This window comes from Oreochromis niloticus, linkage group LG23 (assembly GCF_001858045.2).
Source record: "Oreochromis niloticus isolate F11D_XX linkage group LG23, O_niloticus_UMD_NMBU, whole genome shotgun sequence".
Taxonomy (NCBI): Eukaryota; Metazoa; Chordata; class Actinopteri; order Cichliformes; family Cichlidae; genus Oreochromis; species Oreochromis niloticus.
Window position 1 is genome coordinate 5,806,139 of NC_031986.2, and position 24,013 is coordinate 5,830,151.

At 38.7% G+C, this 24,013-nt stretch overlaps 2 protein-coding genes and 1 long non-coding RNA gene across 3 annotated transcripts; 1 reads left to right on the plus strand and 2 right to left on the minus strand.

Moving 5' to 3' along the window:
• Window positions 1-1,882: 1,882 nt before the first annotated feature.
• LOC100702701 (gap junction alpha-3 protein) lies at window positions 1,883-17,080 on the minus strand. Its single transcript, XM_003440894.5, has 5 exons — window positions 16,747-17,080; window positions 14,036-14,097; window positions 11,371-11,459; window positions 10,569-11,119; window positions 1,883-7,891 (listed from the first exon to the last, which is right to left on the minus strand). Exons 3-5 carry the CDS (start codon window positions 11,437-11,439, stop codon window positions 7,075-7,077), a joined length of 1,437 nt encoding a protein of 478 aa, XP_003440942.1. The 5' UTR covers window positions 11,440-11,459; window positions 14,036-14,097; window positions 16,747-17,080; the 3' UTR covers window positions 1,883-7,074.
• Window positions 10,645-23,351, plus strand: LOC109197074 (uncharacterized). The gene is made up of 3 exons (XR_002058370.2): window positions 10,645-11,030; window positions 11,211-11,318; window positions 22,580-23,351. It is a non-coding gene; the product is annotated as an uncharacterized LOC109197074 (long non-coding RNA).
• LOC100702970 (gap junction beta-2 protein) lies at window positions 17,207-23,609 on the minus strand. The gene is made up of 7 exons (XM_005449954.3): window positions 23,549-23,609; window positions 23,371-23,419; window positions 22,564-22,735; window positions 19,787-19,939; window positions 19,400-19,548; window positions 19,117-19,323; window positions 17,207-18,973 (listed from the first exon to the last, which is right to left on the minus strand). The coding sequence occupies exons 3-7, from the start codon at window positions 22,732-22,734 to the stop codon at window positions 18,886-18,888; spliced, it is 768 nt and encodes a 255-aa protein (XP_005450011.1). The 5' UTR covers window position 22,735; window positions 23,371-23,419; window positions 23,549-23,609; the 3' UTR covers window positions 17,207-18,885.
• Between the last annotated feature and the right edge of the window lie 404 nt (window positions 23,610-24,013).

Below are 24,013 nucleotides of genomic sequence, written 5' to 3' on the forward strand. Positions count from 1 at the left end.
ATTTTGCCACTTGGCAGAGAGCACAGTTCATACCTGATACATATTTTTACACTTCAACTGAGTTACTTGATTTGTGATAATAGTTGTAATTAAAAGAAAAGGACTCAATTAGATTTAGACTAGGAATACACTGTCTTAGCTATACTTGTGTCAGTGGGCCTATCCTTTCCATTAAGTTGTATGTTGTTTGTTTCACCACATGACTCCAAATGTCAAATGACTTGACTTCAAATGAAGCTCCTCAGTCTCAGCAATAGATATCATACAATATCATACATATACAAACTAATAGATTGCTTTTTTTTCTATCTCACATTTTGCCTAGAGACTGCTAGAACATAATTAGGTTCATACATTTTTGGATAACGACACAACTTTTGTAATTTTGCATCTGTACACCACCACAGTTGATTTTACAGTGATGTGGAAAAGTATTTGCCCCCTTCCTGGTTGCTTAGAATTTGCATAATTGTCACACTGTCATGTTTTGGGTCATAACATACATTTTATTATTAGTCAAAGAAAACCCGAGTAAATCCAAAATGCAGTTTTTAAATGATGATTTAATTTATTGGCCCTATTTGAAAAAGTAACTGCCCCCATGAATTAACTACATTTTTTTAAAAGCTGACTTCAGTTCCACTAGCCACACCCAGGACTGATTACTATCACACCTGTTGAATTAAGAAATCACTTAAATCTGTCAAAGTGAAGACATCTTCTGTGGCCTGAAATACCACAGAAGTAGGGATGGGAATCGAGAACTGGTTCCCAGTATTCCAATTCTTTAGAATGTTAGTCTGCTTGTCTATCGATCCCAATTATTGGCTCCATTTGCACTTATGGTTTGATCTATCAAACCAAGTCATCTATCAAACTTGATGGAGGCCAACACGTTCTCACTCCCAAAGCGTAACATTTTACGCTAGGTGAAAAATAGTCAACATATTACGCTTTTATGGCACCCAACACGTCCCTATATTACGAGATTAGAAAACATGAGAACCGTTTGGAATGAATCTACACATGTATGTTCGTTTCGATTAAATCGCTTTGGAATACACTATCTAACGTCATTAGAGTGCTAGTTAAGGTTAGAGATGAGGTTATGGTTAGGGTTAGGGCTGGAATACATGGCTGGAACGTGTATTTCATCCATAACCCGGCGTGTAGCATAAGAACGCGGACGCGGACGGTCACCTTTCGCGTTCCTGAGGAACGCTGCAAGACTTGACAAATTGTCATTAGATTACTCCTCGGGAATGAGAACAGGCTGTGGAGGCAGTGTTATAGTTATGTTATAGCATGGACATCACTAGTACTTTTGATGATGTGTTCTAAAGCTTACATGGCACACTGTCTGTTCAGATTCAAACAAAGTCTGCAAAACTGATTGGAAGGGAAAGTGCAAATATGATGAGCATGTTTTTCAGTTAAAAAAGACCCAGCTGGATGCAAAAAAGGCTCACAAACAGTGATGGCAGATGCAGTAAAAGGTCTGAAAGAGTATCTCAAGGTATCAAGCACAACATATGGTGATCAGTCCAAGGGTTCCAGACTTCAGGGAATCATTGACTGCACAAGATTTTAATTTAAAAAATGTTAAAAAAAAAAAAAAAAAAAAAACTCGCACTTGCACTTAAAATGATCTTTGCTTGTCCAATTGAAAATGGGGGACTATGTATAATCACTGAGGGTTAGATTCAAAGTATCACCAAAAATTTAATTAAAGAATCTTTAAGTGTTCCCTTGGAGCTTGGAAATAACTAGACAACAAAACATGAATATGCTAATTAGCACTCTCAGTTCAATTCAGTTTTATTCATATAGCACCAATTCACAACAGTTGCCTCAAGGCTTTGTAAAGTAAAGACCCTAAAATATTGGAAAAAATCCCAACAATCATACAACCCCAATGACCAAGGACTTTTTACCAGGAAGAAACCTCTAGCAGAACCAGGTTAGGCTAAGTTTGAACTACTTTCCATTGAAATCAATTGGCAACATTGCTCTGGACCCCAAAATATTCCAAAACAAGCAACAAATATAGGTATGGTACAAAATGTTTATTGAGTAACAGTTCTGTAAACATCTGAGGTAAATCAACATTTACATCAACATGTTCTTCAACAAAAGGTTCAGACAAAAGGCACTTCTCTTCAAAGACAATCATTTTACAGTGGGAGTAGTCGCAGGGGTTGTTCTGTGTCTGCTCCTGCTTGTGTCGATGATAAGTCCATCATACAATCTTTATTATTTCCCATCAGAAAGTCTTTGATTCATGGTACATCCACTGGTAAAAGGTAGAGCCAACATCTCTTCAACCATTTTCAGGACAGAAAAATATCACTTTAGTTTCATTTCTCGTCCATTCCAAGTCTAATTGTGTTTGTTATTTCCACAAATAAACTAAATATGTTCATATATCCCTCTTTATATGAAACCCTTCTGATTTTTGCTTCTCTCTAAATATTTCCATGTCTTTATAACTATCTAACTGTGCAAAACTTTACCTACATGTCAAAGATACTAAGAACAACTTGATACAACAAAGTTAGAAAAAAAAACATTTCAGCAATAAAAAAAAGATAATACCTTATTTCAAAAAGTCATCTTTTTAAAAGAAACTCTAACATAATGTATTTTCTGTATTGTATTATCTCTTTGGTAGATATTTCTTTGGTTTGGTTAAATCAACACATCACAACTGGCAACTTCCTCTCTAAGAATAGATTAAGTCGTTCAGCATCTACAGTGCACCGAATTTATTGTCATCCAAACTTGATCAGAGACATAAACTCTATCCACAAACACCATTTATGCGGGGCTTATTTTATGCATTACAAAATTATTTGCTCTTAACTACAATTATGTAGAACAAGTTCCTTTCACAGTATATTGTTTCTAATTTATCACCTTGTTTCTTATGTTCATTTATGCAGTTTAGGAGTTGAACTCATAACAAGATGGAACTCTTTGAAAAGTTCCAAAAATGAACCTGTGGGTGACCCCATCAATGGTCTGATGCCATCTAGTTTTACAAGAAATACATTCTTAATCACAAACTTAATGACTGCGATCACATCATAGTCAAATAAAACAGAGGTAAAACTCTACGAACAGATTCAATGTCACTTGAGGCATGTCCTATCTCCAGCGAATAGCAAATATTTGGCAAGTACTGTGGCATTCTCCTTAACTGTTTTGATATCGATATTGGTATCAGGCCATTATAAAAATACCCTAAGGATGTCATCACTTTTACAGATTGATGAAACCTGAAATGTGACATAGTTAATGTCTGAAAAGGCCTCTGGTTTGTACCATGAAGGTGGTAGATGCTTGCAAGGGATATTGTATTTCGGGGAAACAACCGCATTTGCTATATATTTTTTAATTTATACTAGACAAACAATCCAGCAGATCCAATTCAAGCGCTATTTATCTGTGTAGGCCTATCTGTAAATCCACAAGATAGGTAGTTGTGCTAATCAATATGCCTGGGAGCAAGGGTAGCTATATATAATATATTAGCTAGCAGTCTAGTCTAGTAGCAGCATTAGCATCTTTGGAACAATAGGTCAGACCCTATTGTTCCAAAGCCCTGAGGCAAACCCCTAAGGCTCTCTGAGCAACGGAAAAGGGAAGGGGAGGATTAGTGAGTGTCAAATCCACAGTCCAGGATGAAACATGGAGCATCCACAAATACATCAAGAGGATGGACCCTCGAGATAAGCAGCTGCAAGAATGCCTCTGGCAGCTGAAGACAGAGGGCGATGGACGACCAAGCCGCTGCATGGGATGAACCATTGAAAGAAAAGGCCGGCCTAAGGGACAGCACAGAGGCACTGATCATGGCAGCACAAGAACAGCCCCTAAGCACCAGATCCAGAGAGGAAGGAGCCTACCACCGCCAACAGGTCCCAAGTTGCAGCCTGTTCAAAGGTGCCCAGGAGACTATCCACCACATATTAGCAGGATGTAAGGTGCAAGCTGGGGCTTTACACTGAGAGGCACAACCAAGTTGCTTGGATGGCGTACAGGAGCATCTGTGCTGCATATGGACTAGAAGTCCCCAAGTCCTGATGGGAAAACACCGCCAAAGGTGACTGAGAACAACAGGTCGAAGGTCCCGTGGGACTTGGAGTTCCAGACAAGCAGATGCTGGCCAACCAACCAGGCATAGCGGTGGTTGAAAAGGAGCAGAAGACTGCAATCGTGATAAATGTGGCAATGCCCGCAGATAGAAACATCAGGAAGAAAGCGCTTATGAAAACAGAGAAGTACTGAAGGAACAACTGCAATAGGAAAGGAATGGAAGGAGCTGTAACCCTAAAACTGGAAAATTGGCTCCAGCAGATTCCAGGCACAACATCCGCAACATTCAGTTTATTCTGGAAATTTAGAACTTAGTTTTACTAAGAATATTAAGTTGACTTTATCCACTACACCATGTCTACGCCATCCTAAAAGTGTAAAATATGAACCTTTTCAAACTGAAATGAATGCAGATTATCGAACAATCACTAGATCTACGTTTATGCATTTTGTTTCAGTATATGAGCATTACTTAAGGAACTTGAGCTGTGAAGTATATGAGGAAGAAGTGTTTAAATTCAAATGGTTATCACTGACTGTTCTTTGGTAGGTTGCATTTTTTTCAAGCATGTCATTTATAAGCAACTCAAATCTGTTCATAGAGGAACACAAAGTTGCAAAAACACAAAACACAGTTTGCTCCAAACCACTCTCTCCTGCTGTCCTGATGCAAGGCTGACTTTTTTCCCCCCAATGGATAAAATTGGATAAATTAAAGCTTTAGGGAAGTTACTAATAAGCAACATAACAACTTAGAATGCATAAACCATTATCCGTATGTTTTCTTGTGTTTTTAATCTGGCAGGAATTAATAGAAAAACAGGACATAAATGAACATTCCTATGTGGGATGTGTTAAGTACTAACAGCAAAGTAAAAATGAACACTTCTTAGATCATATTGCTTTCTTTTCTCTCAAAAAAATCTAAGAGCTACAGCATAATCTACAGCTCATCTAGAAAATTAACTTAAGAGTCCTCCTAAACAAAACAGCTCCAGGGAACTCAGCACTTCTGTGCCACACTGCAAACACAACCAGCAGAAAGAAGGCAGTTTTTATACTCAGTTCAAGCTGCAAAACTTAAACCTGTTCAGTAAGGAACTTTGAAATACTGTCTTATTAGGCGACTCAACTCTTATGCTAAGGGGTTTTGCATAGTGACAAACTTTGGCTCAAAGTCAGTAAAATGTTAAAGCATTTATGGTTCTTGGTTTCTTATGTAAAACTGCAGCTTGATCAGAGACAAACTTTTTATAAACATAGGTAGTTCTGTATAAAGTCTTGTCGTGAATATCAATGCTGTTAATTATTAAGTATTTACATATTTATATATAGTTTACCCTGATGTAACTGCAGAGATATTATTTTGTAAACATGAAACATTATAAATATACCTAAATGCAGACACACACACAGCCTGTAAAGCCTTAAAACTACATCTCTGGGTGGGCCTGCTTTATGGTCACCTGCTATTTCCTAATGCTGTGAATCCCTCTATTTATTAAAACTACAGGCTGTGTAGAGAGCGTACACAGAGATGGACAAGTTCTACACACTTACGACACTTCAGCTCCACCATCACATCACAAGAAAATTAAAGCTCAAGAAACAAAAGTGCAAACCTTTCCTCTGATGTCTCACAGGAAAGAAATAAAAGAAAGATGAAAATAAAAAACTGCACAAAAACTTATTAGTAGGTCCAGTCATCATCATCATCACAATAACCTTTCCTTATTTGTATTTTTGCTGGCTGTGTGGATATTTTAAGTGTGCATATGTGATGTGTGCAGTTACATTAAATGTCATCTAGATTTCTTATTCTGTATTATTTATCTTTTGTCAAAGAGGAGTGAGAGAATGGCCAGAGAAGCAAAATTAAGTAGCAGTAAAATTGACTTGTGCATTTCTGTCTTTGTGTCAGTAAACTACTAAAACAATGGATTTGATATGATTAGCTTAAATTGGCTGGGGGTGATACTTTTTTCAGTGGGCAATATCATGGCTACAGGAAAATTCCTGAAAACTCTAAGCTGGAATGACAACCATGGCCTGATAAGATTTTTGGTCTCGAAAATCTATATACAAAAGATATAGTTTCTTTGGCCATCACAGTGGCTAGTGCCATCTTTAATATACAGTAGTTTGACTGGAAAAAGCAGTATAATAGAAACTATCTGCTATGATGCATCTGGGTTGTTTGATTGATTCTTGGAAGATTAATACTGTGATGGAAACAAACAAATGCTCTTTTCATTTTTTCTATTTGTATTAAACTAACACAAATGTATTATGAATACATTTTAGAGCTGTTTATTATGAAGTGGTAACTTTTTCCCTCTGTGTTAACTCAGTATGCTAAGCTTAGCCTAATGACTTCTCTCTTTAGCTTCATCATTATTATACTGACACAAGAGTGCTATTAACCATCTAATCTCCTTCTCATTGTGAGCTGAATGCTTGGTAATGACATTACCACAGTAGGCTGTTTAATTAGTTGAAATGAAGCTGAAAACGTGCCAGTTCCTATTTAATTTAGCCTCTAAACCTAATAGTTAAAAAGTAAAATTAAAATAATCTGGATGTTTTTATATGTTTGTAAATGAAAAAAAAATGGACCCCCATGCGCACAGCCATTACTCTAAACAATTTGAACCTCCTTTGAACTGAAAACTTACACGTTAAGAAACTAATGTGGACATACCCTAATGTTGTCGATATCTATGTGGGGCATCAAGATGTTGTCTTCCATATGACAGAAAGACTTTTTTTTTTTTTATCCCTGTTTCAGATTCGCAGTGTTGACTATAAACTAAGCAGCCAACTCCAGCAGGCATCAGGCTCATACTGAAGTGCATGCTTAGGTGTGGTTTTATGCTGCAGTGCATATTAAAAGAAAAAAAAGCATGTGTAGGCTCTCTCTGTGTATAGAGCATGCATGCATAGTTGGGTAAAAGTGTGAGTGAGTGTGTGTTTTAGCTACACGGCCAGGTCATCGGGGCGAGCTCGTCCACCGCCACTCTTGCTGGCCCGACTTGGCTTGCGGTTGTCTGTCCCCGCAGCAGCAGGAGGCTGATGCATCTCCGCTCTGGTTACCACAGTGAAGTCATTGTGCAGGACCTTAGAAGGTGCTGTGATGACAGTGGTTTCCTCTTTCATTGCCGTCTCCTTTGGCATGAGAGAAGAAAGAGGGGTGTTGCGCGGAAGTGTGGGAAATGCAGATTGCTGCTCCTCTGGTGTTGGGGTCTTTTCAACTTGAGGAGAGGAGGAGGCTGAGGCTGAATTTTTTCCATTCAGATTGTGGACTTCCAGCACCATGTTGTTCCAGTTCTGCTCCATCGCTACCAGCTGTCCTTGACTTCCAACGCCCACTTTCTCACCGCTGCTGTAAAAAGAAGCAGCATCCAACAAAAAGTCATCTGGGTGGAACATCGTGCTGTCCATCTTCATCCCGGCAGGCACAGGGGTGGTTGCAGCGTTTAAGGAGGTCACAGTAGGGAAAGACTCTGGTGGGCTGTAGGCCCCTCCCTCAGCTGCCCCGTCTCCCATCACACTCACGCTGCCGAATGCCGGCAGACAGTCGAGCACCAACGGAGAGGTCTGCTCAGGGCTCGTCTCTGCGTCTGTGGGCTCATCTTCAGCCATAATCAGTGACTCGCTATCAGGTGCAAACTCATTGGTGACCCCTCGCTTTACTTTCTTCCAGCCTAGGTGATAGATCTCCAGCAGGTTGAGGACCAAAGAGACACAGGCAACGACCAGCATAAAGATGATGAAGATTGTCTTTTCAGTGGGCCTATGGCAACAGAGGAACAAAAAGAGGTTGTGATTAACAAATCACACCAGTGTATAATAGGAAATGTAACATTAAAAGAAGAAGAAGGAAGAAAATCCAGTGTTATTATTGGATTTCTCATTGTTCTCATTCTCAGCGATGGGCAAAAGGCTGCAGTGGGTACACTTGGTAATAATCATTTTTAAATAACCCACAAGGGCAAAAATGTTAATATTTGAACAATATCTTCATAGACTCAAGCAACTAGCTCCTTACTATTCAATATACTACCTATACAATATAATATTAATTCTGTAGTCCCATGCCCTTCACATTGATAGTGATGGTATTGACTTTTTTGTTCATACTGTGTCCTTTTACTTTAGACTCCCTCTGTAAACACAAAATTCTCTTGTGTTAACTGAAACTGACCTTATTATACTCAGGTACTCAGGTAACGCTGTACTTCCAACTGGGGGTCTCTCCTAGAGTAGTTTTGCATGATTGTCCGTTCAAAATAATTCAAAATAATCCTTGAGCCTTTTTGCATCCCTAGATTCATCCACATATTGAAATAAGGCTTCTCTTTAAGCCCTTTGCCTTGATTCACATTGGCTGCCACTTACAAACAAAAGATTTGATTTGACCATGCTAAGGTTATTGATTATTGACACCATATTATTGACACCATACAACATACAAACATGATACAACCCGTCTGATACTGAGTGTTAAGAGCATTTTGTTTATTTATAAATACTGACTTAACTATTTTAACCTTTAGCCAAGCTGGCCCCTTAATGTTTTTAACAGTATTATGTGCTCATGTATAAATGTAATTTAGCTTCGAGTATAATTTTAACTAACATTAGTGTCACGTCTTTAAAACAGTGTGTATATTTCAGTGGCCATGGCCCAGATTGGTAACAAGCCCATCAGCCTTGTTTATTTATGGGCTGGTTTGTTTCACGCATGTGCAACACACGTAGAGCAAATAGTCAGACTCACAGCCACACACTAGCATGTCATCAGCATAGAAGCGCTTCAATGTGAGTGAAAACACAAAGTTCGCCAAAGTAAGCTGTAGGAGGACCAGCGCGAAAAGCTTCTTAAAAACAGGCCTAATCAGACACTTAAACCACTCACACCCAGCTGAGCATGGACATTTGAAAGATGCTAAGCAAGACAAAGCCACTAAAGCTTTATTTGTAGCTCATTATTTGTACCTCCTCCAGTAGCAGAGCACTTTATTTTCAGTTATTTTAGAGAAAATAAAGTGGTTCCAAATGATCAAAAGCCCAGCACAACCTCGGATAACCTTGTCTTTTTTTATTTTTGCACTATCAGTCTTTGTAAGAAAAAATGATTCTTAATTTGTTTGTTTTTTTGCCCCCGTGGTATTAAAATGGTATTGGGTATCAAAATTCTAGTAATGTGGCAACCCTGTTGGAGACAGGAATATAAATTGTTGTTTTCTTTCAACTCTTTGAAGCAGTCTATTAGCCACAACACTACAACTGACCAAACTGCAATGCCAGCCGCATTACAACATACCGCCCATTTCTGCATGCAGAATTGCTCTTTTTCATTTAGAAACAAAAGGTCCCACATCGCAGACAGGTCTGGCCCTGGTGTCAAGCTGGCACTGCTGGCTGACTTCTGGCATGGTAAGTGGTATGTCATCCAGATAGGGGCCAGGCTTGGCGTAGATGGCACTGTCTATGTGATGGCATGCTACATCTGGCTCGATTGTGGTTTGATGTATGTGGCCCAGATCTGGCATCAAGCTGGCACTTCTGACTGACTGGTGTCATGGCAGGGTGTATGTCAACCAGATGTGGGCCAGGTCTGACAATGATGCCACTATTTATGTTCCTATTTTCCTATTTTAGTTAGAAGACCCAAATGCCATGTTGCAATACTACACTGCTATGGTAGCCAATGCTTCAAATGCAGGTTTGACAGGTTTGTGAGTGTACACTTTATCCAAAACCTAGTGAGGTTTTACTCATGTTTATCACTGGGTGGCTGTAGCTCAGGAGGTAGAGCAGGTCACCTACTGATCAGAAGGTTAGTGGTTTAATCCCTGACTCCTCAAGTCTCCATGTCAAGAGTATGAATGTAGTTAGGAAGCACTCAGTTTAGAGAAAGTGTGTGATTGTGGAATGTGGAGCACTTTGAGTAATCTGGGAGAGCAGAAAAGTGTTATATAAGAATCAGTCCATTCACTGTGTGAACAGAGTTTCGTCATGTTACTTTTGCACTATTATGTTCCGGTACATGTTGTTATTACATGGCTTGATTAAGGTACACATTAGGCTGATATCTGGGGCCAAAGCTGAAACTGTTCTGGGCCAGCACAGGAACACCAGTGTGTCTGCAACTGGCCCTGTGCTGGCCTATGTGTGGGCCACATCTGGCCAACCTGATTTCGGCCACCAAAGGGCCGTCATTCTTTGCGGTATGTGGGCCATGTGTAAGCACATTGTGTGGGCCAGATCTGGGCCATACCAATTTTACTATGTGGGGTGTTGTTTAGACTATTAGTGTTGTACAAGAACATAGAGTGTGATAGATTTAGTAAATATAACTAAGTGACAGGATGTATGTGCAGAGTATAATGAAGAATAATTAAACCAAGACACAAAGAAAAAAAACTTTGATTGTGATGCAAAACAATAAAACTGGACTTTCTTACCTGGAGATGAAGCAGTCCACAGTATTGGGGCAGGGCCAGCGGCCACATTTATAGAGAGGCCTCAGCTGGAATCCATACAGGAAGTACTGCCCTAGAATGAAGCCCACTTCAAACAGAGTCTTGAATATTATGTTGAAGATGTAGGTCCTCAATAATGCCCCGCGTATCCTGATTTTTCCATGTTCATCACGAATTGGGGGTTTCTCCTTTTTCCCTCCACCATCACCAACTCCATTGTGATAGAGAGGATCATGGTCGTCCTGGTGTCGTCCGGCCTTTCTGAGCTCCTCTTCCCTCTCCCTCCTCTTCTCCTCCATGCGGACAATGTGTAGTACATGGCCCAGGTAGATGAGGGTTGGTGTGGAGACAAAGATGATCTGCAGCACCCAGAAACGGATGTGGGAGATGGGAAATGCCTCGTCGTAGCAAACGTTCTCGCAACCGGGCTGCTGTGTGTTACAGGTAAAGTCTGATTGCTCGTCACCCCAAACTTCTTCAGCTGCTGCACCCAGCACCAAAATTCGAAAGATGAAGAGTACTGTGAGCCAAACCTGGTTCGGACAAACATGACAGTTAGAAACACAGTAGTTAGTACTTCCTGGATAATGCAGAGGGTAACTAAAGCTTGTGGTTTCTCCACAGTGTCAGTATGGTCTGCCTTTTACCAAACTGAAAACCAGAAAATGTCATCAACAATGTTGGCGTATCAAAAGTTCTATGAAAAGGAAATACAGTGAAAATCATCAAAAGGTAAGCTTAATATGTTTAACAGATAATGTTTTTGTTATCAATAGTCGGTCACCTTTCCAATCACAGTGGAGTGTTCTTGAGCATTCTCCAGCAGTCGCCCTAGAAAACTCCAGTCACCCATGCTTCTCTCAGTTTTCTAGCCTACAAAGAGACATGAGAGTCTGTGGTGAACAATAAAAAGTCAATTAAAGAACAATACAACAGAAAGTCAGTATTTAGGGTTTTATCTGAACTTTTATGGCTGATACTGTTTTACCTTGTGTCTCTATGTCTGATTGTAGGTGTGTGTGTGTGTGTGTCTCATCACAGAAAATCATGTCAATATGTATCTAAATCTCTGAGGAATGTATACAGCATCTTGTTGAATTCACAAAGAATTAAGCCAGTTCTGAAAATCAGTACTAGCAAGTGTCCTAATCAAGTGTTCGGTGAGTGTATTTTCCATGACGTTTATGAGGAATCATTCAATCTCTGTCAGTCTGTTTCCCTTTTTTCTTATGCCAAACATTCGCTTTCTCGTCCTGTAATCAGTTTGACACTTCTTTTCCATGAAAACATAAAGAACTAGTATTGTTCCCTTTTTAGTCTGTGTCAAACACAGACTAGTGAGTCCTAATGAGATCTAACGGACAGTTCATCTATAAAGTCTTTAGCCTAGAAGTTTTTGAAAGTATTCATCTAAGCCACAGTTATTCATACACTGTTCCAAAAAATAGTAATGTCAAAGTATCTTACTGTATATTTTACAGTTTTGTACTGTTTTTCTAGAATATCATTAAATTTACACAAGTAGACTGTGATTTTACATGTCAAATGTAAAATAACATAACATCACTGTAAATATAGTAAAACACAATTAACTTGTTTTTTAAATTTTTTTTTTTTTTACATATGCATATTTAGATTGTAAAAATACATTCAGAAATGTATCATAATTTCACAAATATTTGTCTGTTATGTGAGAGAATGATCTGTTAAATTCAAATGTAATACTATGGAAAAATATATAAAATGATCGAAAATTAATGAGAATAATCAATAATTAAAGGAGTATTTGAATTATAATTTTGCTGAAAATTTCATGTCATCTAGGTCTGATTCAATAATTCAGAGGTAACAAGTGAAAATATAATTAATAGGAATAAAAACTAAAAAAAACATATAAAACATTGCACGGCCACGCTGTGCTAATTATATATTTTAAAAAATAAATGTAGAGGTAGGAAATGCAATTAATATAAATCTCAAAGTATTCACAACATTCCTGAACAGAAATAGGCCTCTGCACCTGGGGTGAGGGTGTGGCCATGAAAACAATGTGACATGCCATTGGATGTTGGGACACATAATAACATGACGCTAAGCATCAGCCAATGAATGTGAACTAACAACCACAAGGTGGCGGGTATGGCTGCACTGTAGGAAAAAATCCTAATATAGAAGTATTCTACTGTGCATTTTACAGTTTTGTTCTGTTCTTCTAGAATATCATTAAAGTTACGTAAATAGACTGTGACTTCACATTTCAAATGTCGATTAACGTTAAATCACTGTAATGTAATAAAACATAATTTTCATGTTTATTAAATGTATGTCTGTACATATGCATATTTAGATTGTTAAAATACATTCACAAATGTATCATGATTTCACAAATATCTGTCCGTTATTTGAAAGATTGAACTGTTGAATTCAAATGTGATGCTATGGAAAAGTATATAACATGATTCCTGTAAGCTTCTGTTACATCACATAAGTATTATTAGCATTGCTATTTAGGGCGATCGTGGCTCAAGAGCTGGTAGTTTGCCTTGTGATCAGAAGGTTGCCGGTTCGAGCCCCGGCTCGGACACTCTCGGTCGTTGTGTCCTTGGTCAAGACTCTTCACCTACCGCCTACTGGTGATGGCCAGAGGGGCCGATGGTGCGATATGGCAGCCTCGCCTCTGTCAGTCTGTCCCAGGGCATGCAATCCATTATTATTTAAACCAACTGTTAACTGTATATTTCTGTACATTTACGTATTATGATTCATATTGCCACATTCATTGACCTTGTTTATAGGTAATTTCATTGTTTAATCACGTTAAAATGTTCCTAATTTAATGTCTAAAAGCACTTGGAAAAGGCAAGATCCCATGTAAAATTAGCACAACAAACTGTATTGTCATTACTGGAAATAACCGTATTTTTATGAGGAAGTTATTTTCTGTTATTTTACGGTAGTATTTTGGCGCCCCAGCTGCCAGAATATTACTGTTTTAAGATGTTTTTTTTAACAGTGTATATTTAGTTTAATTCCATTAAATTTTATTTATATCTCAACAGTAATTGTCTCAAGGTGCTTTATATTGTAAGGTAAAGACCTTACAATATAAAGGCTATCATCATCAAAAACAAAATTCTTTGATATTCTGAAATATTGCTTCATATAAACGAGTGCTGTTAATACTTACCAACAAAATAACTGCATGAACATCTCAAGCAGTATCTTGCCTTACAATACCAAGAAATATTTTTTTACCATTTAAACCTTGGTGTTTCACTGTGAAATTTTACAAAAACTTGGCTGCTGCCCAAAAAGCTCTTTTCAACTGAGCACAGAAAGCATAACTACTTTCGAACTTCAATGCTAAAATCAAGAAGAGAAAAGACTTCAAAATAAAATTTCAAATAAGTTGGATTGTTTTGAAAAAAAGAAAAATTAAGCTGACTTACTAAAATATTGTTGTGTTGTCAGAGATAAATCCATTGACCAGAAATCAGAACAAAAACTATATCTGGAAGGAAGAGACAAAATGCTTTGTGTTAGCTTTTTAGGCTATCATCATACAGACATCACACAAAAAAGGATACAGGGCTTTTTGATGCTGATGCCAATATGAATATTTTTCTTAACCAGAAACATTTTAGTGCACAGTAGGTACAAATGATGCCATATATTTATAGTATGGCATCGGAAACGGTCTTGTTACTCCTCACCTGATGCTAGGATTAGTACCAGTGCTAAGAACTGTCCAAATTTTTTTAAACAGTTCAGATATTTTAAATTATCAATCACACAGGTCTATAGAGTGATAACTTCAAAATTAATTCTGCAGCATGATGAAAACCCCAGAAACATAGCATAAGACATAAAGAACAAGCTAAATTGAGTTCGGCAGCGTATGGTATGACCTTTCAGAGCATTCTCATTCCCAACGTGTAACATAACTACAATTTGTCACGTCCCAAGGCATCTCAAAGGTAACCTTCCGCATCCCTATGATACGCTCCAGATTGTGGATGGAATCCAATAGAATGACACTCGCGGAGGTAACACACATTCCAGCCGTGTATTCCAGCCCTAACCCTAACCTTAACCATATCAGATAGTGTTTTCCAAAGCGATGCATGATCAGAACGTAAAATAAATTTACATGTGTAGGTTCATTCCAAACGGTTCTCGTGCCTCCGAAAGCGTAACATACCGACGATTTGTCTCATAGTGTCGGTATGTTATGTTTTGGAATGAGAATGTGTTGGACCTTCACAGAGTCCAGGTTTCAGCTTCACAGATTCCATGTGGAATTACATGAAAAAGGAGAAAGAGGTCTCACAGAGGACCCGGAACAGTCAAGTACTCTGAACTAAGTGTACTACTAAGAATTGGTAGCTGCAGTTTAAAAGGGTTCATTTATCACTACTTTGAATTAATTTCACTCTTTTTTCTTCATCTGACATTTTGGTGCAATCCAATGCTCACAGTAGCACTGCACATGTCTGAATGTTTGATAGTTATTCCATGGTATACATTTGCTTTTGGATGTGCCAAATTTGTGTGTACTTGTGCTGGTATGTGTGTGCGTGATGCGAGACTGGCTGGTTAGTGGACAATGGCTGGCCATCTGTGAGAAGTGAAGTGAGTGAATAACAGGTTGTCACTGTTGAATGCCGGACTCATCACATCCCAGGAATGCTGATGGGGGCAAATGTTTGCCTGGGATTCACTGATATGAACGCACACAAACATATACATGCATTCTAAAGTTTCAGCAGTGTTCTGTACTCCTGCATATCGCCACTGTGTAACTTACTTCCAAAATAAAATGTAAATCCAGGAATTTGTGTCTGATAAGAGGTAGGTCAACTGAGTAAAAAAAAGAGAAAGAGAGAGAACGGAAGCTCCATAGACAGAAAGGAAATATCGCGGTCATGATTTAACTGTGTTCTTAAAAAACTGCTTAGAAACACAAATAAATAAATAACAAAGACTTTTCAGATGTCTTACACGTGAAACATATTCTCAACTGACAAATGGCTACAAATTCACCAGTCTAACGGTGGTATGTGTACATGTACATGATGTGTTGACGTGATGAAATACCATCGGCCATGGCAGACAATAGGGAAGCTGCCAGATGGATATTGTTCTGGCTGCTGTGTGCTTTTGATGGATCAGAGGTCTTTGTGCTAAAACAGCCCAAACAGTTAACTCCTGGCCTGCCATTTGCACAACGAAATCCTTTTAAAAATATGCACAGTCACAATCAAAGACAATTCTGTTCATTACTCAGTTAGTCAGCTATCCTAGTGTATATCCAGAAACTTGAGAGGACTGTGCTCAGTGTTTAAGCAATTAGTTCCACATGGTGTGGAATAGTACTGAAGATGATTAAATGCAGTTTGCCAGCACAAAGAAGATATTTTTGATACATATATTAAAAATGTAAATATATGTCTAAAAGTGCCATTCCAAAAATGTGGAAAGAGTTTGTAACTGTACACACAAGTGAATAAATGGGTCCAAAGTTGCCTAAGATACTAAAAGTACAAAAAACGTCTTTTTTTAAAAGTGTGCAGAGATTTATAGAATGGCACACAGCATCTAAAGAGAGTTTGGAAATAATCAATTCAGCAGCTGGTTGGCTGGTTGGTAGCAGCATCTTATTTCTTCCATTTACTACAGCAAGTCACACAGTACAATTCCAACAAGCAGAAAAACTACAGGAAGGTTCTTCCTTTCGTGGTAACATTAGACAGTGTGTCTCCTATACAAAAGCAATGGTTACATTTAAATAGCCATCAAAATTAAAATGTAAACTTCCCTACAGTTGACCTCAAATTTATTAAAAACAAAACAAAACAAAAAACAGTCCTACCGCCTGTTTTCCATTAGTTTCTTGTCCATGACCCTTTAAAAAAAAAAACTTTTTTAAATTAAAGTATCAAAATCTAGCCTAAAACCCCACAAAATGCATTCTTTTTTCCCAAAGATTATTTAAGCCTGGACGATATTGCTTTGGATTTGTGGCTTCCTGTCTGCCGTCTTTCCCACATGGATGTGAACGCACCATGAGAGGTGCTGATAATCCAGCAGGTGGAAAGATGATAATCCCTCTTCCCTCCCACTTTAGCCTCCAGCATCACTTTACGGTGACCCTGCTTACCGTTAGGCACCGCGCTCCTTCTCTTCTTTTTTCTTTTAGTCCCACGGAGGTTCTCGGGGCAACCAAGAGAAGAGTAGGCAGATTGATAGAAGAGGAGAAGGGAGGGAGAGAGACAGAGAGAGCAATACACAGAGTAACAGAGAGAGAAAGTTAACAACAAAAAAGGAGGAAAAAAGAAAAGAAGAATACGCGAGGCTAGTCTAGTCTAAAAAAGGGCGCCTGTGGAACCTGTCCCGCGAAGGCGAAGCACAGCGGCTGCGTCCCGCGTGGCCAAGGCCATCCGCCACTGTCAAACATTGGTGTCCCCGTGCAAGGGGCGCACGAGGGGGGTGGTGAGGGGAAGGCGCGCGTTTGAGTGCGCGCGCGTGTATATGTGGTGCAACGCAACTATCACATTCCTGACCAGACAAAAATTTTCTTTAAGAACTTCTGATAAGGGGGAAAATATATATTTGGATTGTTCCTTTTTTCTTGAATGCTGTATGAGGTAAAACACCGTCTGGGTATTAGCTAACTTACTAGCTTTTTTACTGTCATTACACATAAACATCAATATGGAAGATTACTGATGTCAAAAATTGAGAAATCAGAAAAAAAATAGACAAAAATGGAAGTGTAAAAGTAAGCTCATCTTTCTAAAAGTTCTTCATATTGCAACAGTTTTTTAGCCCCCAAAAGGAATTACATGTTAAAGTGTTACATTACATACATGACATTTAGTTACATGTAAATTACATTCAGTTACTCATTAAGGGTAAACCTCACCTACAAAGATGATATTTTAAATGATTTAAAAGAATAGAAGCATTAAACACCATCAAGTTTTCATAATAAAAGATACAGGATAACAGAAATTAAACACAACAAAATACAAATGTAAAGACAAAAACGATATAAACAGAAGCAGAAAATGCAGAAACTAAAATCAGTTATTCCAAGCTTAGTACAGACATGAAAATCTTGCAGTAATAGTCAGCCGTGTGGCCAAGCTTAATATGGCCCAGAGCACCAGTGAAGAATAAAATGAATTCTATCCACCCAATGAGAGCCTTATAATTAAACACTGACATATAGCCCATTTTTCACATCTTTTAAACAGAAAAGACTACCTTGGTATTCATGTGAGATTAAATGATTCATAGTATAAATGTTGACTGCAATAAATGTGAAAAGTAGAGTGATAAATAACACCCACAGTCTTAATAATGCTGGCAGAGACAAATAAATTATAAATGTCACTGTAGCTTTTTTAAAACCTTTTTTCACTCCAAAACATTGCAAAGTTTTTTCTTTTTCTGTACGAGAAAACAAGTTTTTTGTTGTTGCTTCTTAACAACTACAAAGGATGGGGTGACACCATCTATTCACCTATGTTATCACTTAGTTTTGTGTCACCCAAGGAAAGTCCCTCTGGGTAGGCAGGGGAAGGAATTGTTGCAGACCTGGTTGCTCACCAGCAGGGGTCAGCAGAGTACAGTACCTCATTACAGAACAAAAGAATTCATGGGTTTGTCTTTTTCATTCCTTTAAACACAAACATCATAAATATCATAAGAATATACTACATAACCAATAAAATGAAAAGAAGATTAAATGTTATCTGGAGAAGTTTTACATTCAATTAATTATTATGAAAAATACAACTTTTTGTAAATGTTTGTACACCAGTGGCTTTTCATCAGGACCTTTCAACCAGGACATGGCCCAGGGGTTGGGGACTGCTGCTTTACATTACTGCCTTCTGGTGGTCTGCTTGTTTTGTACTCATAGGAAATTGTAGCTGTCCCCATTTTTTTCTTTCTACAAACAATTTATAGAACATGATTCTGGACATTGGACAGAATAAAAAGTATTTAAAATGACCTCAACATTAAACGCATGTAGTTAAATACACATGATGTATTTATATTTTTATTTGTTAAACAGCTTATCTACATACAACCTCATTTAACATGAAAGTATAGTTTTGAGATGCTAACATCCTCTCCACCCCTTGATTTTCTACAGAGTATCATCGAAAATGTCCGATTTGTGAGTTGTATTTACATTTATGATTCTCACACATGTATTATATCTCTAAAATGACAATGTTTTTATCAGTTTCTTCTCCACCCTCTGTCTTCTTGCTACATTTCAAAATCAGGTTGAAACAACTGACTTTTGGTTAGTCCTGATCCGCATCTTCTCTCTGCTGCCTAATTTCCTCTCCTTCTGATCACAGAGACCCCTGCAAGAAAAAATAAATATATATATATAATATAAAGAAGTGCATATGGAATGCACAGCTTAAAACTCAAAAACAAAATAATCCAAAAAAGAATTGCATCAATCAGCTGATTAATCACCTGACTGTCTGATTAATACTATTACCTAGTGAAAGCCTTGATGACAAGATATACAAGTTCAGCCACGTTAAGGACCATGCAGATAGATGAGGTAGTGGCCATGAAAACAGTGAAGATGGTTTTCTCAGTCGGACGTGAGATGAAGCAGTCCACCAGGTTAGGACATGGCCATTGATCACACTGCACTAGCCGTGGCATCTGGAAACCATCATACACCACATACAGAGCATACCTGGAGACACAGATATCATACCATCAAACCACAACAGCTATCTGAGACTGACGGAAAAAGGAAGCACTGGTCTTACATGAATCCTGCTTCAAACAGCAGCCTGAACACCAGGCTGCAGGCATATGTCCACCAGAGGGCACCCGCTATTGGGAGCCTCCGCTTTTTCAGAGTCTCCAACTCCTCATCTTGGCCTTTTGCGCTGAGAAACCCAGCTCTACCAGGACTCTGTCGCACAGGATGAGATAATTTGAGCACTCAAAGAGCTTTCTACTACAAGTCTCATTCACCCAAACACACACATTCATACATGCCTAAGTGCCTTTTTATCTAATATTAACTTACACACACTGATTAATGCATTGGGGGCAAATCAGGTCTCTGTCACAGCTGCCCCAAATGACATCATCATTTTGTCTGTCATCACAATGACTTTGCCGTAATCATAATAAAACAACGCACACACCTGAAGGAGCTTCCTCTTATCTCTGTGGTTACGATAGGCCACATACATGGCAACCAGGAGTGTTGGCGTGGAGACAAAGACAAGCTGAAGACACCAGAGACGGATGTGGGACACGGGAAAGAACTGATCATAGCAGACGTTTTCACAGCCAGGCTGAGGGAAAACAAACCCACCATGATCGTCACAATTATGACAACATCAGTGTTTAGTTAATCTCTTTGCCTGGTCCACTGAAATCAAAGGTCAGCTACTGAGTGAAAAGTAGGTGGAAGCTGCTAATAATTATCACACTCTGTGTCATCTTATACGTCTTGTCCATACGTTTGTACCTTTGTACCTGTGGACAGTTTACGCTAAAAGGCCAAGATCGTTCTGCTTTGAGATAGTCTTTGTGTAACTAAACTCACCAGTAGGGCTGCTCAATTAATCGAATTTTAATCTAGATTACAATCTGGGCTTTCAACGATCATTAAAAATGACTGAGCCGATTATTAGCACCTCCCTCGTGCTTTACTCTCGCGCTGCTCCGTGTGGCAAATCGAGCGCACCTCTCTGCATTTCGAATAGGGGTGGGTTTTAATAATCGATTCATCGATTAAAATCGATTCTGGCTTGGATAACATGAAATCGATTCATTAAAATCCTGAATCGATTTTTTAATATAAATTTATTTTGCCCGAAACGCCAGAATCTCAGGTGAAACCTCACAAAATTTCAACAACCACCAAACAGCTAAGACAGTAAATGAGAGCAGGTACACGGATTCTGCACAAGGACGTAAACACACAGCGCGGACCTGCGGATCAGAAACAGTGAGATGTCGCCTTTCTCACCCGACGGGTGCTGCCGCTTTAAGCGGCTGCGCGCGCTCCCGCAGACGGCAATCACTTTCTGGCAGACAATCACTTTTTGGCACAACAACTGCACGGACACGGTCGGAGCTGAAAGCCGACAGCTCGCTGATTCTGATGTTTCGGCGGGTCCGCGCTTTGTGTTCACGCCCTTTTTGCGCTGATTCTAAAGCTGTTAGTTTTATCTCTCTCCAAACAATATTGACTGAACCAGCAGCAAAAGAAGATCCAAACTACGCTTCACATAAACATCGTCATGAAATCACTCTGACTTTTACTGTTTTGCTTCCACCGCGATAAAAATCACACTTCATGCACAGCTCTCTCTCTCTCTCTCTCTCTCTGTACTTCAAGAACAGTTTCCCGTCTAAAAATCTGTTTTCTGCATTATTCGCTTGCTTGTTACGCACAAGTCTACCGTTGTTTACAGCGCTGTCGGCCGCTGTTTTTTTTTTTTTTTTTTCGTTTTACATACTTCCGAAAAGAAAACCTAATTTCTGCCGTTCAATTTTGAACAAATTTAAACTTTTTAAAATTATGCAAAATGCAAAACGCTTAGCCGTGTCTCTAATAAAACCGCTGTAACGTCAGAGGTAACGTTCATATGTTGATTAATGGTTTTCTTTCGTTTTTGATGTACTGCAGAATATTTTTATAAAATCCCAGGCCAGGAAAACCACCTTCATGTTTTTCTGTGTTTTATCTTCAGCTACTTTGACACAAAGGCATCTGATGTGACGCTCACACCTTTGATAAAGTCTTGCGTGTGTCAGCTTCCTTTTTATAAATACAAAAATATTTAAATGTACTGATCTGAATTATAATATTTCTGACTGTCAAAATTTCCCAGATTCAAATCGAATTTAATTGAATCGAATCGAATTGAATCGAATCGTGGATCGAATAGATTCGGGACCTTGTGAATCGGAAACGAATCGATTCTAGAAATCAGTGACGATACCCAGCCCTAGTTTCGAACACGTCACAACAATTAAGAGGACCCGAGGGAAGCTCGGAAAGCTCGGAAAGCTAAGCAGAAGTTATTTGGAGAGGAGAGGATAATGGCTGCTGAAGAAAGAATGCCGTTGGTTGAAAAGAGAGATAAAACGACTTCAGTGGTGTGGAAACATTATGGGTTCGCGGAGTCAGACGTGGATCAAATATTGTGCAGTATTTTGAAGTTCACTAAACATAGATGTTTACATTTTTCATTTATTTTGTATATTGCAAACATTTCCACTGTAATCAGTATTTGCACACTATTCTATATTATTTTTTGACAATCTTTAAAGCCATTATTCAATACATTGTTATTGTTAAATAAATATCGTCAAATAATCGAGATCTCAATTTCAGTGAAAATAATCGTGATTATCATTTTTGCCATAATCGAGCAGCCCTACTCACCAGCGACTTTGTTAGTTACACCTCACAAGTACTGGGATGAACCTGTTTTTGCCTTCAGAACTGTTCTTCGTGGCACCAATTCAACAAAGAGCTGGAAACACTCCTCTGATACTGCGGTCCATGCCATCACTCAGCTGTCATTTAAACTTGTCACAGAGTCTCCGTTTCCTGTTCTAGCCGACAGGAGTGGTGCCCGACACAATAAAAGCACAATAAAAATATTAAGTGGTGATAGTGACTACTTTTTAGATTATTAATACTTTATGTAGTATAAAACTTTACAGTATAACTTTGAAGTCAGTTCTTAGACATACAGGAAACCAGTGGAGAGAAGCAATCTGTTAAAACCAGTGAGAAGAGTAGATTCTGTATTCTTTGCAAACTGGGGGTGAGAGAATGATTCTTTGAGCTGCAGAATTCAAGCTCAGACAATAAAACCCAAATCTTATTTTAACAAATAAGTGTCATTATGACTTACATCCCATGTGTGGATCAGATGTAAAAATGGACACTTCCTACCTGCAATGTATTGCAGGTGAAGTCAGACTGCTCGTCCCCCCAGACGCTCTCCGCGGCAACAACCAGCACCATGACCCGGAAAATAAAAAGCACAGAGAGCCAGATTTTACCCAGGCTGGTGGCATGACGGTTCGCCCCGACCAACTGAGTGTACAGAGCGGGCCAAGACATCCTGGGGGAAAGGACAGTGACAAGGGAATGGGAATGCTTGCACTACAGAACAGGGATTCATCAGCGCACTCTTTTGCATTTCTTGTCATTACATGGCCGTGTTTATCTGCTTCTTTTACAGCATCTACACGTCTGACACATGGACACCGATTTCAGACATTTACGAGGAAGTCAGTGGCAAATGATGAAAGCAGAGACCGGTACTGAACAAAAGACGAGTTTGAAAGAGGACGGGATGAAAAGGAATGAAAGTGAGAGGAGGAGGGGAGAAGGTCCACTGCCAGCATTCATGTGAACTGATGAACCTCTCTGCCCACTGTGGACTGTACTGAACCGAGCCCACTCATCTAAAAGCACACTGAAACACACTGTACAAGCACACTGCTGCGGTTCTCACTGAGCTTCACCGTTCACACTCGGTCACTGATTGGTTCATTCATATATTTTAGATGATGTGTACTTGCACTAAAAGAACCTGGGATATATTTCACATGACATGCTTATTAAGAGGTTTGTTTCTAGCTGGAGATGTTTTGTCGTGAAGTAAAAACAGAAATTCTGATAAAAACCTGAAGCGACTTTTACCACAATAAATTAAGATTAACCTTTGTTTTGCTTTTGTTGTCGTTTTCTTACCTTGTGTCTTCAGTGTCAGGATGTTTCCGGGAAAGTATTCCACATGATCCTTTTCAGTATGAAACACACACACACACACACACACACACACACACACACACACACACACACAGCCTGTTGTTGCATCAGTCACATTTAAAAGAAAATCTCAGTCTAAGAAACTGAATAAAACACAAACCTGCAGCTCCTGCTTCCTTTGCATGAAATCAAAGATGCACCTCTCAGTGTGAAGTGAGCCAGGATGATGTCTGATAACTTCCTATGATGACTTTCAAAATAAAACAACACAGCGCAGATTGTGCATTTTTGGAGGAAGAGCCAACAGAGAGGAGAAATACAACATTTTTAGCAGCAAGAAAAACTCTGGATTGTGACAAGAAGCACTCTGAGAGTTTTGCTATTTGCTCTGTTAAAACCCATTTTAAAAGGCTTGACATAATTTTGATTATTTTTATGTGGATATAGCACATTAATTTCATGACTTAGTAAAATCTGTTTTATTGTTTAGGAATCAACATCAAATTTAAAACGTTTTTGATCACAACCTTATTTTGTTTTCCCCAAAAAAATCCTTATTTAGGAACATTGTGCAAGGATATTCATATTGTTACATATTTAACTGGTTATAGCCTGTTATTGTAAT